Raw genomic sequence first — 13956 nt, forward strand, 5'->3', positions numbered from 1 at the left:
CATTGCGGCTCTTTAATATCCTTGTCCATTGATTGCTTTCTCATATGTACCTTGATTGGGGGGCTACAGCAGAGCAAGTGACCCCTTGCTCAAGCCAGTGACCTTGGGCTCAAGCCAGCAAACTCAGGCTTTTGAACCTGAGTCTTTTGTGTCCGGTCTGATGCTCTAACCACTGTGCCAGCACCTGGTCAGGCTCCTTTGATATTCTTTCTAAACTTTCTAATTTTTTCCACAATAAGCATGTTTTAATTTTTATTTTAAATTTAAAAAAAAGATAAGCATTTCTTTGAAAAAAAAATGAGGTTGCATGCTCTACATTAGGCAAAGATTGAGGATTTTCTCTGGGGCTGCTGCACTGACATTCATTGGTACCCCAAGCAGAACCGACAAAGGGGCATGAATGGCAGACAAGGAGCCTGGGTGGGAAGTAAAGTACAGACATGAGGGGCACGCAGATACAAACAGGAAGCTAAGGCAGGAAGCTAGGGTCTTACTCCAAAAGACAGGAAACAGAAGACCAGTTTGCAGGGGCCAGGAGTTACCTTTGTGAACCACATCAGGCCCACAGGCTAGGGCAGGAGGAAAGCAATGCCTGGTACTTGGAGGGTCTTCCTGCCTGCCTCCTCACCTCTAAGCAGAACCTCTGGTCTGCCTAGTTCCCTACCAGGTAATGACAATGCACTATACCTGCAATCTTGCTATTTCTGCAACCAGAATATAAAGACTGAAGACACAATTGTTCATTCATAGTAGTAATTCTATTTACGCAGTGAGGGCAAAACCACTCAGCTTACTAAAGGGCTCTGTCGCCTCGCCTCCAAATGTGTCTCGCCCAACAGAGCAGAGTATCAGCCTCATTTGAGTAAGTGACGGCCTTTTCAAGCATCATAGGTAAAAGTTTTGATAGAAAAAAATTTAGACACACTCATAACTTCTGAGTTCCATATTAAGAAGCAGCCATATGTTAACTTTAGAGCAGAGAAAAGTGAAGGAGATTCTCCCAGAGAATGTGCTTATCAAGTGAAGATTGCTTTAAAAGATCCTATTTAGGATCTGGTGAATGACAGACTCAACAGGAATCTGCCCCAGGTAAGTAACAGTCATGGAGACTCCATGATCAACAACTAACTGAATAACTGAGGGAAACAGTTCTAGAAAATATCACACCAACATTGGTGTACTATTTGCAATAATAAGAAGTTGCTTTGTTTTGTTGTTACTTACCAAACCGTTCAAGCCATTGTTAAAACTATGGCAAATGCTCTGTTAACCTCAGTGCATTCTATACAACTTCACTAGAACAGTGACATCACCAAAATGGAACTTAGCATACCATTTCTTTATAAGCTGCTTAACAGTAATGCCCCAGGTGTCCACTTTAGGAAATCAACTTAAGCTTATACAAGACACCCCATGAGCATGCTACAGATTTGGACATTAGCACTATGATGCGTGGATATAATGATGTTAACAAATGGTAACTGGCTTAGCCAGTCACAAAAACAGCACTAACCATAGTGTTCAGTGATCATATCAAGTGCTAAAAAATAACATGTAAAAAAAAATGTTGGGTAACACATTTGAAAATATTCCTCAAGGGTGGGAAAGGTGAAGGCATTAAGCAAAGGAAAAAAAAAACTTGTAGACTCAGACAACAGTGTGGAGACTGCAGGAGGGAAAACAGGGTAAGGAGGTGGGTGAGGATAGAACAGGGCTAGGTAGTGAAGAAGGGAGACCTGACCTGGGATGGTAAACACACAATGCAATATGCAGATGATGTTGCAGAACTGTGCACCTGAAACCTGTATAATTTTATTAACCAATGTTACCCTCATAAAGCCAATAAATTTTTTTAAAACTTTCTCAAAATAGCTCTTTTGCACAAAAAGCTTTTAAAATACTGCTGTCATAATAATATATTAGCTGCATACAAGGAGGGAGGCATAGAACTGTCTTTACCCTAGTTCTAAATTATAAGAAAAAGAAATCATAGAAAAGGCACCTACATTTGATCCATATTTCTAGCAACTGTCATCTTTCAAAGAAATCTCATGAGTACCAAACGGGGAAAAGACAAATTAAATTACATAATCAAAATTCTTCTCTAGTAGACCAGAATTTCAATGAATCATTATAGAAACCTTTCTCTTGGAAAGGAAAAGAGCCAGAAAGAAGTTAATATAAACCTCTAGGCAGAAGATTCTGCCAGAAAAATGACTTCTAGTGATATAAACACAAGGCAGATGTTCTAAAAGAAATTTAAATTTTAATTAGACATGAAGCCTTCTAGCCATTACCTGTGTGTACACAAAACCAATAGCCACAAACTGGATTTTTAAAATCATCTTTGCTACCATCTAAAAACCACATTTTTTTTTTGCCTGAGTAGGCGATGGCGCAATGGATAGAGCGTCGGACTGGGATGCAGAGGACCCAGGTTCGAGACCCTGAGGTCGCCAGCTTGAGCGCAGGCTCATCTAGTTTGAGCAAGGCTCACCAGCTTGAGCCCAAGGTTGCTGGTTTGAGCAAGGGGTCACTCGGTCTGCTGTAGCCCCCTGGTCAAGGCACATATGAGAAATCAATCAACTAAGGAGCCGCAATGAAGAACTGATGCTTCTCATCTCTCTCCCTTCCTGTCTGTCTGTCCCTATCTGTACCTCTCTCTGTCTCTGCCACAAAATAAATAAATAAAATAAAATAAAAATAAAACACATTTTTTCCAGATCATTAAAGATAAAAAATAATCTGTGACTTAACAGAATTTCAACATTTTCAAAAATTAACTTATCAAACAATTGCTTTTAAACAGTGAATATATCTTGCTTTGATTAATTTAGTTTTTATTTCTTCTAAAATTTATTTATTGATTTTAGAGAGAGAGGGGAAAGGAGAGAGAGAGAAGTATCAATTTGTTGTTCCACTTATTCATGTACTCATTGGCTGATTCCTGTCTGCCCTAACCAGGTATTGAACCTGCAGCCTTGGAGGACAACTGAGCTACTTGACCAGGGCTTGCTTTAATTACTTTAAAGCAACTTCTAAGTGCCTTCTTCACCCTTAGGATAAAGGTTCTATTGAACAAAGAAAACAAAAATTATACTGAATGTTATTAATCTGTGATAAGAATAGAAGCAAACTGATAATTTTAAGAGTATCAAAACCAAAATTATGACAATTAAAAGTGCTCATTTGATAAGTTTTGGCTATATTTGTAAACATCATAACTCAAGAATATTGGAGCCCTCTATCAGATCCCCTAGAAGTTTCAACTTAAATTTTCTCATTATTATATTTATAGACTGTTCATTCATTTTCTGGTTTTCTATTTTGACTTAGATTTTAAAAATTCAGAAAAATATTTTTCAAGGACTGTTTTTATGTGACAATTATTTTAATTCTGTATCAGCAAATTCAAAATAACTCAAATAAAAGTTCTTAAGTTATATAAGATCTCTTTTAAAATTAAAATTGTAGTTTTATTTCAATTTAATTTCTAGACTTTTAGTTGTATTTTTCCCACCTTAGTGCATGAATGCAATAGATCATTCTTGGTATGTTTTTTCGGTCATAGACATCTGTTGTTTCTGGATAAAATATCTGGAAAACAAAAGAAATGATGTATTGTTTTTTTTATATTTTGCTCTGCACAAAAATTACTATAAGTCTCCCAAATGATCTTACTCTGATTGTCCTTGCTGTTCTGTATTTATTTAATGGTAGAGGAATCTCTCAGTTATTGCCTCATCTTGCTTTACAGGAGGACCAGTCACTGCATTTGGTTCCCTGCCTTACAGTGCACCACCTAGTGGTTCAAGAGTATGTGGCAGGGGACAGGTTCCCAGCCTACCATTCCAAGAAGGCTGTGTCCACAGGGTTAAAGTAGGTGGCAGTTTCAATTCACAAGGCTTGAGTTAGGACAGACTCTGCTTTGTGTAGTGGAGTCACTCCTGTGACTGCCTAGAAGTCTGCTGGCTTGAGAAACATGTTCTTCCTCAGCATTTATTATATTTGGCTACCCAGTTCTGTAAACATGTATACACACACATACAGAGGGATATTTTTTTTTCTGCTTAAAGTAATACATTCATTAACACAATCTTGGAAATAGATAACCCCACCTCCAGATTGTCACTGTTAGTGTTTCAGTATTTTTTTCTTCAGTCTCTTTTTCTGTATGTCTCTAATTTTTTGTTTTGTATGTGTGTGTTTGAAAATAAAATTGCACATATTGGGTTTCCTGTTTAAAACACTTAATTTCTATGACCTCTTTGTTTTTCTATAAGGACATTATACTGGATGCATGATACTTTCATATTTTTTAACCATAATTTAACCAGTTCTCCATGGTTGAACATTTTTTGACCCCAACTTCCCCCCATAAGTCTGCAATGAACATTCCTACATTTTCTGAACACCTGATTATCTCATTTGGGTAAACATCAAAACATAAAATTACTATATTGAAAGGTCGGAACAGTAAGTCTTTTAAAACCCATTTACACAATTCCTAAGCTTGAAATTAAAAGCCTAATAAGAAACATTTCAGAATGGGGAACCATACTTATCTGTTCCTATGCACCAAAAAATAAATAATTAGGCTCAAAGCTTTTAAGATTAAGATACGCTTCTAAGATTAAGATTACTTGCTTTCAGTAAACATTTTATAAAATTTGACATAAATAGTAAATCGTGTATTTAATACTCAAGTGCAGTTTTCTGCTGGACATTGGAAAAAGCTGAGAAAAGAAAAAAAAGACAAAGTTTCTTGAGATACAAATATATAGTCTTTACTTATAGACGAAGAAACATCTGTAGCCTAGGAAATTTCAAAGGTCTTCCCAACTATCTTTTAACACATTTGCTGTTAAAAGTGTCAGTGAAAAGAGGATTCCCAATTCAGAAAAATATGATCACGTTTAAAGTTGTATATGTTAGCAAAGGACAACTGCCCATTCCCTTTTCTTTAAATAAGAGTCTTTTCTACTATATTTCTCCTAGAAAACCATATGAATGTGTCTTCTTTTAGCAAAGAGATGGGATAAATTTATAGTTCAACAGAACCTTTCATTCAGCACTGTATCCCCAGCACCTATTATGATGCTGATAAAAGAGTAAGCACTTAATACCAATAAAGAAGATTTAATAGCAAATACATCAGTCAGTTACATACACTGTTGAGTTCTCATTCTGCAATGTAATATATCAATGATTTCACAATAAAAGTCAGTGTTAAAACAGAATCTACTAGGCCCTGGCCGGTTGGTTCAGTGGTAGAGTGTCGGCCTGGCGTGCAGAAGTCCCAGGTTCGATTCCTGGCCAGGGCACACAGGAGAAGCACCCATCTGCTTCTCCACCCCTCCCCCTCTCCTTCCTCTCTGTCTCTCTTTTCCCCTCCCGCAGCCGAGGCTCCATTGGAGCAAAAAGATAGCCCGGGCACTGAGGATGGCTCTATGGCCTCTGTCCCAGGCTCTAGAGTGGCTCTGGTTGCAACAGAGCAATGCCCAGGATGGGCAGAGCATTGCCCCCTGGTGGGCATGCCGGGTGGATCCCGGTCAGGCGCATGCGGGAGTCTGTCTGACTGCCTCCCCATTTCCAGCTTCAGAAAAATACAAAAAACAAAACAAAACAAAACAAAAACCCAGAATCTACTATATGAATTACTTGTTTGACTTAACATCAAGGGAAATCCAGCCCTACATATACACAGTAGGAAAAGGTTTAAACCAAATCTATCAAACATAACAAAATTACTGTAATTTAAAGTATGTTGCCTCATATAAAAAATTCTTTTGGAATTTCTTTATTATTCTGTTGACCACCCAGTCCCTCATTAGTACTTGGTAAATCACAATGTAGAAATATGAATTCTGAATAAATAGTGTTCAGAAGGAAATAGCATTTAATGTTCTGGGCATTTTAGGAGGGAAAAGGATTAAAAATGGCAGAATAAAAAAAAATCAACATTGACTAATGTGAGATGAAAAAGCTGAGATGAAATAAACTGAGCTAAAACAGATACCAGCAAAAAATATATTAAAAATAGGCAAGCATAATTTACTTTAAGAAATGTTTTGTTTTTATTGTGAGGGTTGTTTTTAATTGCAAACATGGATTAACAATAATAATAACAACAATAACACAGCCCTTAGTCAGTAGCTTACTGCCTTACCCTCAAGCTGGGCCACTCCTAATATGTTTCTAAAATAGCTGTACATACAATCAAGTGAACTATCGATACATATAAAAACCAGATGAATCTCAAGGGCATTTTGCTTAATGAAAAAAGGCAATCGCTACAGATAACCTACTATATGATTCCATTTCCATGTCATTGCAAAAATGACAAAACTATAGAGATGAAGAACAGGTTAGTGGTGGCCTGGGGACAGAACTAGGGGAGGAATGCAATACAAATGTCCACTCCTCTGCAGTGTTGACCTTGATTGTGGTGATGGCCACACAAATATGTTCATGGACTGAATGGAACCCCCCATATACATACAAATAAACACATATGAAACAGTGAAAACTGAATAAAGTCTACTTAACATTAATGCACCCATGTCAATCTATGACTGTACTACAGTGATGAGATGTCCCCATCAGAGGAAACTGAATTAAAGGTATGTATAGATAGACTATTTTTGTAACTTCCTGTGATTCTATAATTATTTCAAAATAAGATGTTTAAGAAATAGCTCTACAATTTCTATCAAATGTAATTATTCCCTCATTTCCCCCACTTGCCTTCACCTAAGTGCTGCTCTTTGAATTTAACAAGCTCTGAATATTTGCTGAATGAGTTTTATATAGAAGCTCTATTTCAGGAGTAAGAGTTATAATCCACTAGCATTTAAATTTTAAAGTGACACAGTGATTTATATTAGTAACTTATAAAAATAAATGTATAATGATCATTTATAGTTATATAACACATAGTTATACAATCAGATTAGGAGACAAGTATAACAGTAACACAAAAAGGGGAGGTGGCTATTTTAAATCAGCTATCTACCAGTTAAAAGTTTGTTTTGATCTTATTTATTATTTTGCATAGCTGCTTTTAGCTGCATGCATATACTTCATTCTGAGTTCTTGCCATTATTTACTTGGTATACAGGCCTTTCCATGTTTCCTGTTGAGTCCTCACCTTTCTCATTTGAGGCGTTAACAGATCCAGTCTGCCAAATCATTTTTTGTAATGAGGCATTCATATGCTACCCATTTTGGCTTCCCAAATTCCAGGATTTGAAGGCTTACCTTGGGTAGACCAATAGATTCCATGGCTCTTAACCACTGGACGGTATTATCTGTGTGTCGAAAATGAAGGCCAGACTTCTAATGGGGTGGCAGGGCAAGAAACACACAAAAATGAATCATTTGTAATAACTCTTTTTCATTAGTAGGATGCTCTTCAATTATTTATCCTAGAATAAAGTTATTAGAGCCCCCACAAAACAACTAAACACACAATAAAGGATACTACACTATTTAGCAAAACGCCAACCATCTTTGAGACCATTCCAGTTTCCACTATTCACACATTTGAGGTAACTCTGAAATAGAATCTCAAAGACCATTTAATGTCTAGCACATGCCTAAAAATATAAAACACATGCGGGCACATCTTACACACACACACACACACACACACACACACACACACACACACGGTGTCACGATTTTGGCAATTGTAGCTGAAAAGAGAACCTAGTAACTTCAGGAAACACAGACAGGGTTTTTAGAAGACTAAATAAAACACTTTCCTATTTGTGGTTTCTGGTTTATTACATTAATGTAATATTCTATAGAAAACCTGAAAAATGTAGGAAAATACAAAGATGAAAAAAACTACCCATAATACCACGCAAATTTCAGTAACTATTCCTTTTGTAACTTAACCCTAATCTTGGCCTTGTACAGTAAGTGAACCTTCAGTGGAAATGTTTTTACAAGACCTTCTCTACCTATAGAATACATAGTCCTTCTGCATCTTCCATTCTTTATAGTCCTAATCAGTCAGTCATTTTTTCTGCATATTCTATCAATATAGCATACTTGCCTTTATCTCATGAAGCTGTATCAGATAATGAATCACTGAGAGCTTAAAATGGTCTTGTATTTTTAATTAGTTTAATGAATACCACAATGTTATCTATTTGAAAATAAAAAAAGTAATGATAGAATAGTGTCATCATATGATTAATATCCAATAATTATATTCAGAAAATCAGCTTTCTTCATCTTCTGTGACCTACAATCTAATAGTTTATTTAACTAAAAGTATACTTGCTGCTGTTAGAAATTAAGAAATATAAGGGGGGTTCCAAGATGGCCACAGAGTAGGAAGACGCTCCAACTCCCACTTCCCAGAACCAAGGTGAATTACAATTTAAATTTGAGGACACTCATCGTAAAAGACAAACTTTGGACTAAACTAAGAGGATTCTACAGCCAAGGACCAGCAAAGAACCCACACTGAGACTGGTAGGAAAGATGGAAACATGGAAAGGGCTGTCCTGCTCCTGGGAGTGAGTGGTGACCAGGAGGGACTTTCGTGATGGGAAGGGCTGTCCAGCGAGTTGTGGGTCCTTACCTCAAAACCAGAATCCCAACCTAGAACCCTGGAGCCTGGAAAGGGTTTACGTACTATATTTGGCTGAGATAAAAGCTTAGACACGGTTTGAGAGGAGGTAGGATTCTCAGACCCAGGCTCTGTATTATAGAAACTGCACGGAGACCTCGCTCACAGCAACTTTCCTGGAGCTCCAGAAGTGGAGAGCGCTGGGAGGACTGGAGATGCCAGGGGAGAGAGTGGTCTTAGAGGCACAGGGGAAGATACTTTGAGGTACGGACACCCTAAACCCTGGGCTAAATCACTCCCCAAATATGAAGTGAACATTTTTCCTGGGAACAGAATCACCAGCAAAGGAAAGAAAGAGCCCCGTCCACCGAAGGCTTCCCTGCCCTAGCTAGAACAAAGGCACTTAGAGGTAGGAAGCACATTAGGGACACAAATAGGGAGTGCAGAGGTCTAAGATACACCACCGCCCACACTGCTGAGTGCTCGCCTGGGGCAAGCGGGCGGGAGACGGCAGGGCACGGCTGCGGAAGCCAGAGCAGTTCCAATGAGGATGCGCAAGCTGGTCCACGGAGCCAGGAACCGCCACTGCCGCTGCAGAGGTCTGGGCTCACACACAGTCCGTCTTGCTGAGTGGCCAGCCCTTGGTGCGGGCACATGCCCCAGCGTCAGCGGAGAGGGTGCATGCGGGCGTGTGAGCCTGCAAGAGAGTGCGGAAGTTGCGCCAGCTGCTGCGGGGGTCCAGGTCCACACGCAAACCTGCTTGGGGTGGGGCGCGCTCTCAGGGGCAGTGGAAGCCGGGGCGACCTCGGTGGTGATCCCTGCAGGCACGCGCCACCTCCTCCACAGCGGCTGCTAATATCTAAGCGGATGTGCAGACCTCCAGCAACACTGATGGGACCTCCGCAGCAGTGGAGGCCGAGGCTTGGAAGTGGTCCGAGCAGGGTGCGTGACTCCACCCCTGGGGGTGAAAGCTGGGGCAGATGCTGCGGGAGCCCAAACCCATGAGCAACAGTGCCCTTGCCGCAGACCGGCTCTCAGAGGCAATGGAGGCTGGGGCAGCTGTGGAAGCAGTCCAAACGGGCATGGGCACGAGGGCACATGCACACCCGACCAGGGCAGCGGTGGTCGCGAAAACAGGCTGGTGCCAGCAGCACCTGAGCCCAAAAGTTCCAGGCAGCAACAGCAGCGTTGGCCCAGTAGACAGACCACACAACAGGAGCACAGGGGCCAAAGCCACTGGACCCTTGTGACTACACCCTACTGATTGCTGGAAAAAAAAGGGAATAAAAACAAAATAAAAGACAATAAAATGAGTAAATAAAATGTCTGGATAGAATGACACCAGAGGATAAGGAGTAGACCACATCTAATACCGTACCTAATCACTGAATTATAGTACTGAGCCCAACAAGTAGCCAGCAATAAGAGGCAACAGAAAGCGGATTTTAGGGGAACTTGAACTTCTAAAGGAACTTCTTCCAGGCTAAGAGTAGATAAAAGCAAGCCTAGCAGTGTAGCTGATATTTACAACACCTAGACCCAGCAGAGGCAACCTCAAGATCTGGATAGCCTGTAGCTCCCAAAAGGTGGATAAGAACCAGTCATAGGCAGTGACCCCCACTGATTTACGCCAGGCTCTGGCCAGGGAGGTCCACGGCAGGCACATTCAGTGGTCAGATACAAAAAGCACCAGTTCAGGACCTAAAAACCCTTGTTAGAGTGGAAGCTTAATGGAGAGCTCCTCACACCTGACCCAGCTAAGACATAGAAAACTCTGCCACAAACAGCAAAAAACAACAGTGATAGCAGATAAGTAGCCCACAGCAGATTACAAACAACAGCTGATGCCAACCCAAGAAGACCTACAAATAACACAACTGAAAATTGGAGGCAGAAAATACCAACCCTAGACTTAGCCAGCTCTACAAACAACACACCCAAATGAGAAGGGTATACACAGACAAAATGGGAAGACAGAAGTGCAATCCAAATAAATAAGAGAAACCTATTTTCTGTGTAAGAAACTGAGTAAGATGGAAATAAGCAAACTACCAAATGCAGAGTTTAAAATAATGATTATTAGAATGCTGAAAGATCTTAGAACAACAATGGATGGACTCAATGAGCACCTGAAGAAAGAGATAACAAGCATCAAAAAGGACACTGAAATAATAAAGAAGAACCAGTCAGAAATGAGAAATAAAATATCAGAAATTAACACTACATTAGAAGCAACTAAAAGCAGGCTGGATGAAGCAGAGGATCGAATCAATGGTTCAGAAGACAAGATAAACAAAAACATGGATGTGGAGCAGCAAAAAGAAAAGTGGATGAAAAAATCTGAGGAAACTTAAAGAGAGCTCTGTGACAACCTAAAGAGAAACATCGCCCACATCATAGGAGTTCCTGAAGAAGAAGAGAAGAACAAGGAATAAAAACCTTGTTCAATAAAATCATAGCTGAAAATTTCCCTAAATTGATGCAGGAAAAAGTCACACAAGTTCAAGAAGCACAGAGATTTCCATCAAAGAGAACCCCCCCCCCCCAAATCTATACCAAGACACATCATAATTAAAATACCAAACCTAAGAGATAAAGTGAAAATATTAAAAGCTGCTAGAGAAAAAAAGGCTACCAACTACAAAGGAGCCCCCATAAGGATGACATCTGACTTCTCAACAGAAACACTTGAGGCCAAAAGGGAATGGCAAGAAATATTCAAAGTAATGCAGAACAAGAGCCAACAATCAAGACTTCTTTATCCAGCGAGGCTATCATTTAAAAATGGAGGAAAAATAAAAAGCTTCCCAGACAAAAAAAAACAAAACAAAAACCTCAAGGAATTCATTACAACCAAACCAATGCAGCAAGAATGTTAAGAGGCCTGTTGTAAACAGAACAAAAAGGGAAAAGAATATAGTAAAAGAGGAAGAAAGCTTTAAAGAATAAAATGGCAATAAACAACTACATATCAATAATAACCTTAAATGTAAATGTATTAAATAATCCAATAAAAAAAACATAGGGCAGCTGAATGGATAAGAAAACAGGACCCATACATATGCTGTCTATAAGAGACACACCTCAAAATAAAAAATACACATAGACTAAAGGTAAAAGAATAGAAAAAAATATTTCAAACAAATAGAAATGAAATAAAACCTGGGGTACCAATATTTATATCTGACAAAATGGACTTTAAAACAAAAGCTATATAGTAAGAGATAAAGAAGGTCACTACATAATGATAAAGGGAGCAAACCAACAGGAAGATATAACTGTTATAAATATCTATGCAGCTAATATAGGAGCATCTAAATATATAAAGCAGACTTTGATGGATATAAAGGGTGAGATCAACAGCAATACTATAACAGTAGAGGATTTCAATACCCCACTAACATCACTAGATAGATACTCAGGAAAGAAAAAAATCAACACAGAAACAGCAGACTTAAAGGACACTAGATCAGGGGTCTCAAACTCAACTCAGCATGTGGGCCGCAGAGCAAGATCACAGCTGTTCAGCGGGCCGCACTAGGTCTACAAAAGGCAACTGTTACGCAACACTTTTCTCACTGCAGTTGAAAACAAAAAAAAAATTAGTACAACAAGCACAATCATACATGCAGTTTACTCAGTGTCACAAAACGACCAGAAACTGTAGTTCGCATCACAACTGCTGTTAACTAAGCTAATATCTAGCTAGGATGCTAGAGGAATGAAAAATACAAGTAGGCCCCTAGGCTTACTTAATTTTATCCAAAATATTTTGAACTTCGTGGATTAGTCTGCGGGCCGCACAAAAGGCCCGCGGGCCACGAGTTTGAGACCCCTGCACTAGATCAACTGGATTTAATAGACATCTTCAGAACCTTTCACCCTAAAGCAGCAGAATATACTGTACATTCTTTTCAAGTGCTCATAGTACATTCTCTAGGATAGACCACATGTTAGGGCACAAAAGCAGTCTCAACAAATTTAAAAAGACTGAAATAATATCAAGCATTTTCTCTGATCACAATGGCATAAAACTAGAAATCAACTACAACAGAAAAACTGCAAAATACTGAAACACATGGAAACTAAATAGCATGTTATTAAATAACAAATGGATTAACAATGAGATCAAAGAAGAAATAAAAAAATTCCTAGAAATAAATGATAATGAGCATACAACAACTCAAAATTGTGTCCCAGAGAGGGAAGTTCATAGCACTACAGACAAACCTCAAGAAGCTAGAAAAAGCTCAAATAAACAACCCTGCACCTAAAAGAACTAGAAAAAAAACAGCAAGTAAAGCCCAGAGCTAGTAGAAGGAAGGAAATAATAAAGATCAGAGCAGAAATAAATGACATAGAGGCTAAAGAAACAATACAGAGAATCAATGAAACCAAGGGCTGGTTTTTTGAAAGAGGAAACAAGATCAATGAACCTTTAACCAAACTCATCAAGAAGAAAAAGAGAGAGGACTCAAATAAATAAAATTAGAAATGAGAGTGGAGAAATAACAACTGACAAAACAGAAATACAAAGGATTGTAAGAAAATCCTATGAAGAACTGTATGCCAAAAAATTAGACAACCTAGGTGAAATAGACAAATTCTTTGAAACATATAAGCTTTCAAAAATCAATCTGGAAGAATCAGGAAACCTAAACAGACTGATTATAACAAATGAGATCAAAACAGTTATCAAAAAACTCCCAACAAACAAAAGCCCTGGGCCAGATGGCTTCAGAGGTGAATTCTACCAAATATTCAACTCCTCTCCTTCTCAAGCTTTTTCAAAAATTCAAGAGGAAGAAAGACTTCCAAGCTCCTTTTATGAGGCGAGCATAATTCTGATTCCAAAACCAGGCAAAGACAACACAAAGAAAGAAAATTATAGGCCAATATCCCTGATGAATTTAGATGCTAAAATCCTCAACAAAGTATTAGCAAACCGAATCCAACAATACCTGAAAAAAATCATACACCATGATCAAGTAGGATTTATTCTGGGGAGACAAGGCTAGTACAACATTCGTAATCAATCAATGTGATTCATCACATAAATAAAAGGAAGTAGAAAAACCACATGATAACTTCAATAGATGCAGAAAAAGCATTTGCTAAAATCTAGAATCCATTTATGATCAAAACTTTCAGCAAAGTGGGAATACAGGGAACATGCCTCAACATGATAAAAGCCATCTTATGACAGACCCACAGCCAACATCATACTCAATGGGCAAAAATTAAAAGCAATCCCCTTAAGATCAGGAACAAGGCAGGGGTGCCCCCTTTCACCACTCTTATTCAACATAGTCCTGGAAGTCCTAGCCACAGCAATCAGATAAGAAGAAGAAATAAAAGGCATCCAAATTGGA

The 13956-nt window shown here is 38.8% G+C and overlaps 1 protein-coding gene across 2 annotated transcripts in view; it reads right to left on the bottom strand.

Moving 5' to 3' along the window:
- Positions 1 to 13956, bottom strand: part of IQGAP2 (IQ motif containing GTPase activating protein 2) — a 435050-nt gene that overhangs the window by 170453 nt on the left and 250641 nt on the right. For both annotated transcript variants that reach the window (XM_066381735.1, XM_066381736.1), the window contains exons 4-5: positions 7261 to 7338; positions 3521 to 3597 (exon numbers count right to left, since the gene is read on the bottom strand). In XM_066381735.1, the coding sequence (XP_066237832.1) occupies positions 3521 to 3597; positions 7261 to 7338 (155 nt within the window). The remainder of the gene's footprint in view (positions 1 to 3520; positions 3598 to 7260; positions 7339 to 13956) is intronic.

Source organism: Saccopteryx leptura, chromosome 4 (assembly GCF_036850995.1).
Source record: "Saccopteryx leptura isolate mSacLep1 chromosome 4, mSacLep1_pri_phased_curated, whole genome shotgun sequence".
NCBI lineage: Eukaryota > Metazoa > Chordata > Mammalia > Chiroptera > Emballonuridae > Saccopteryx > Saccopteryx leptura.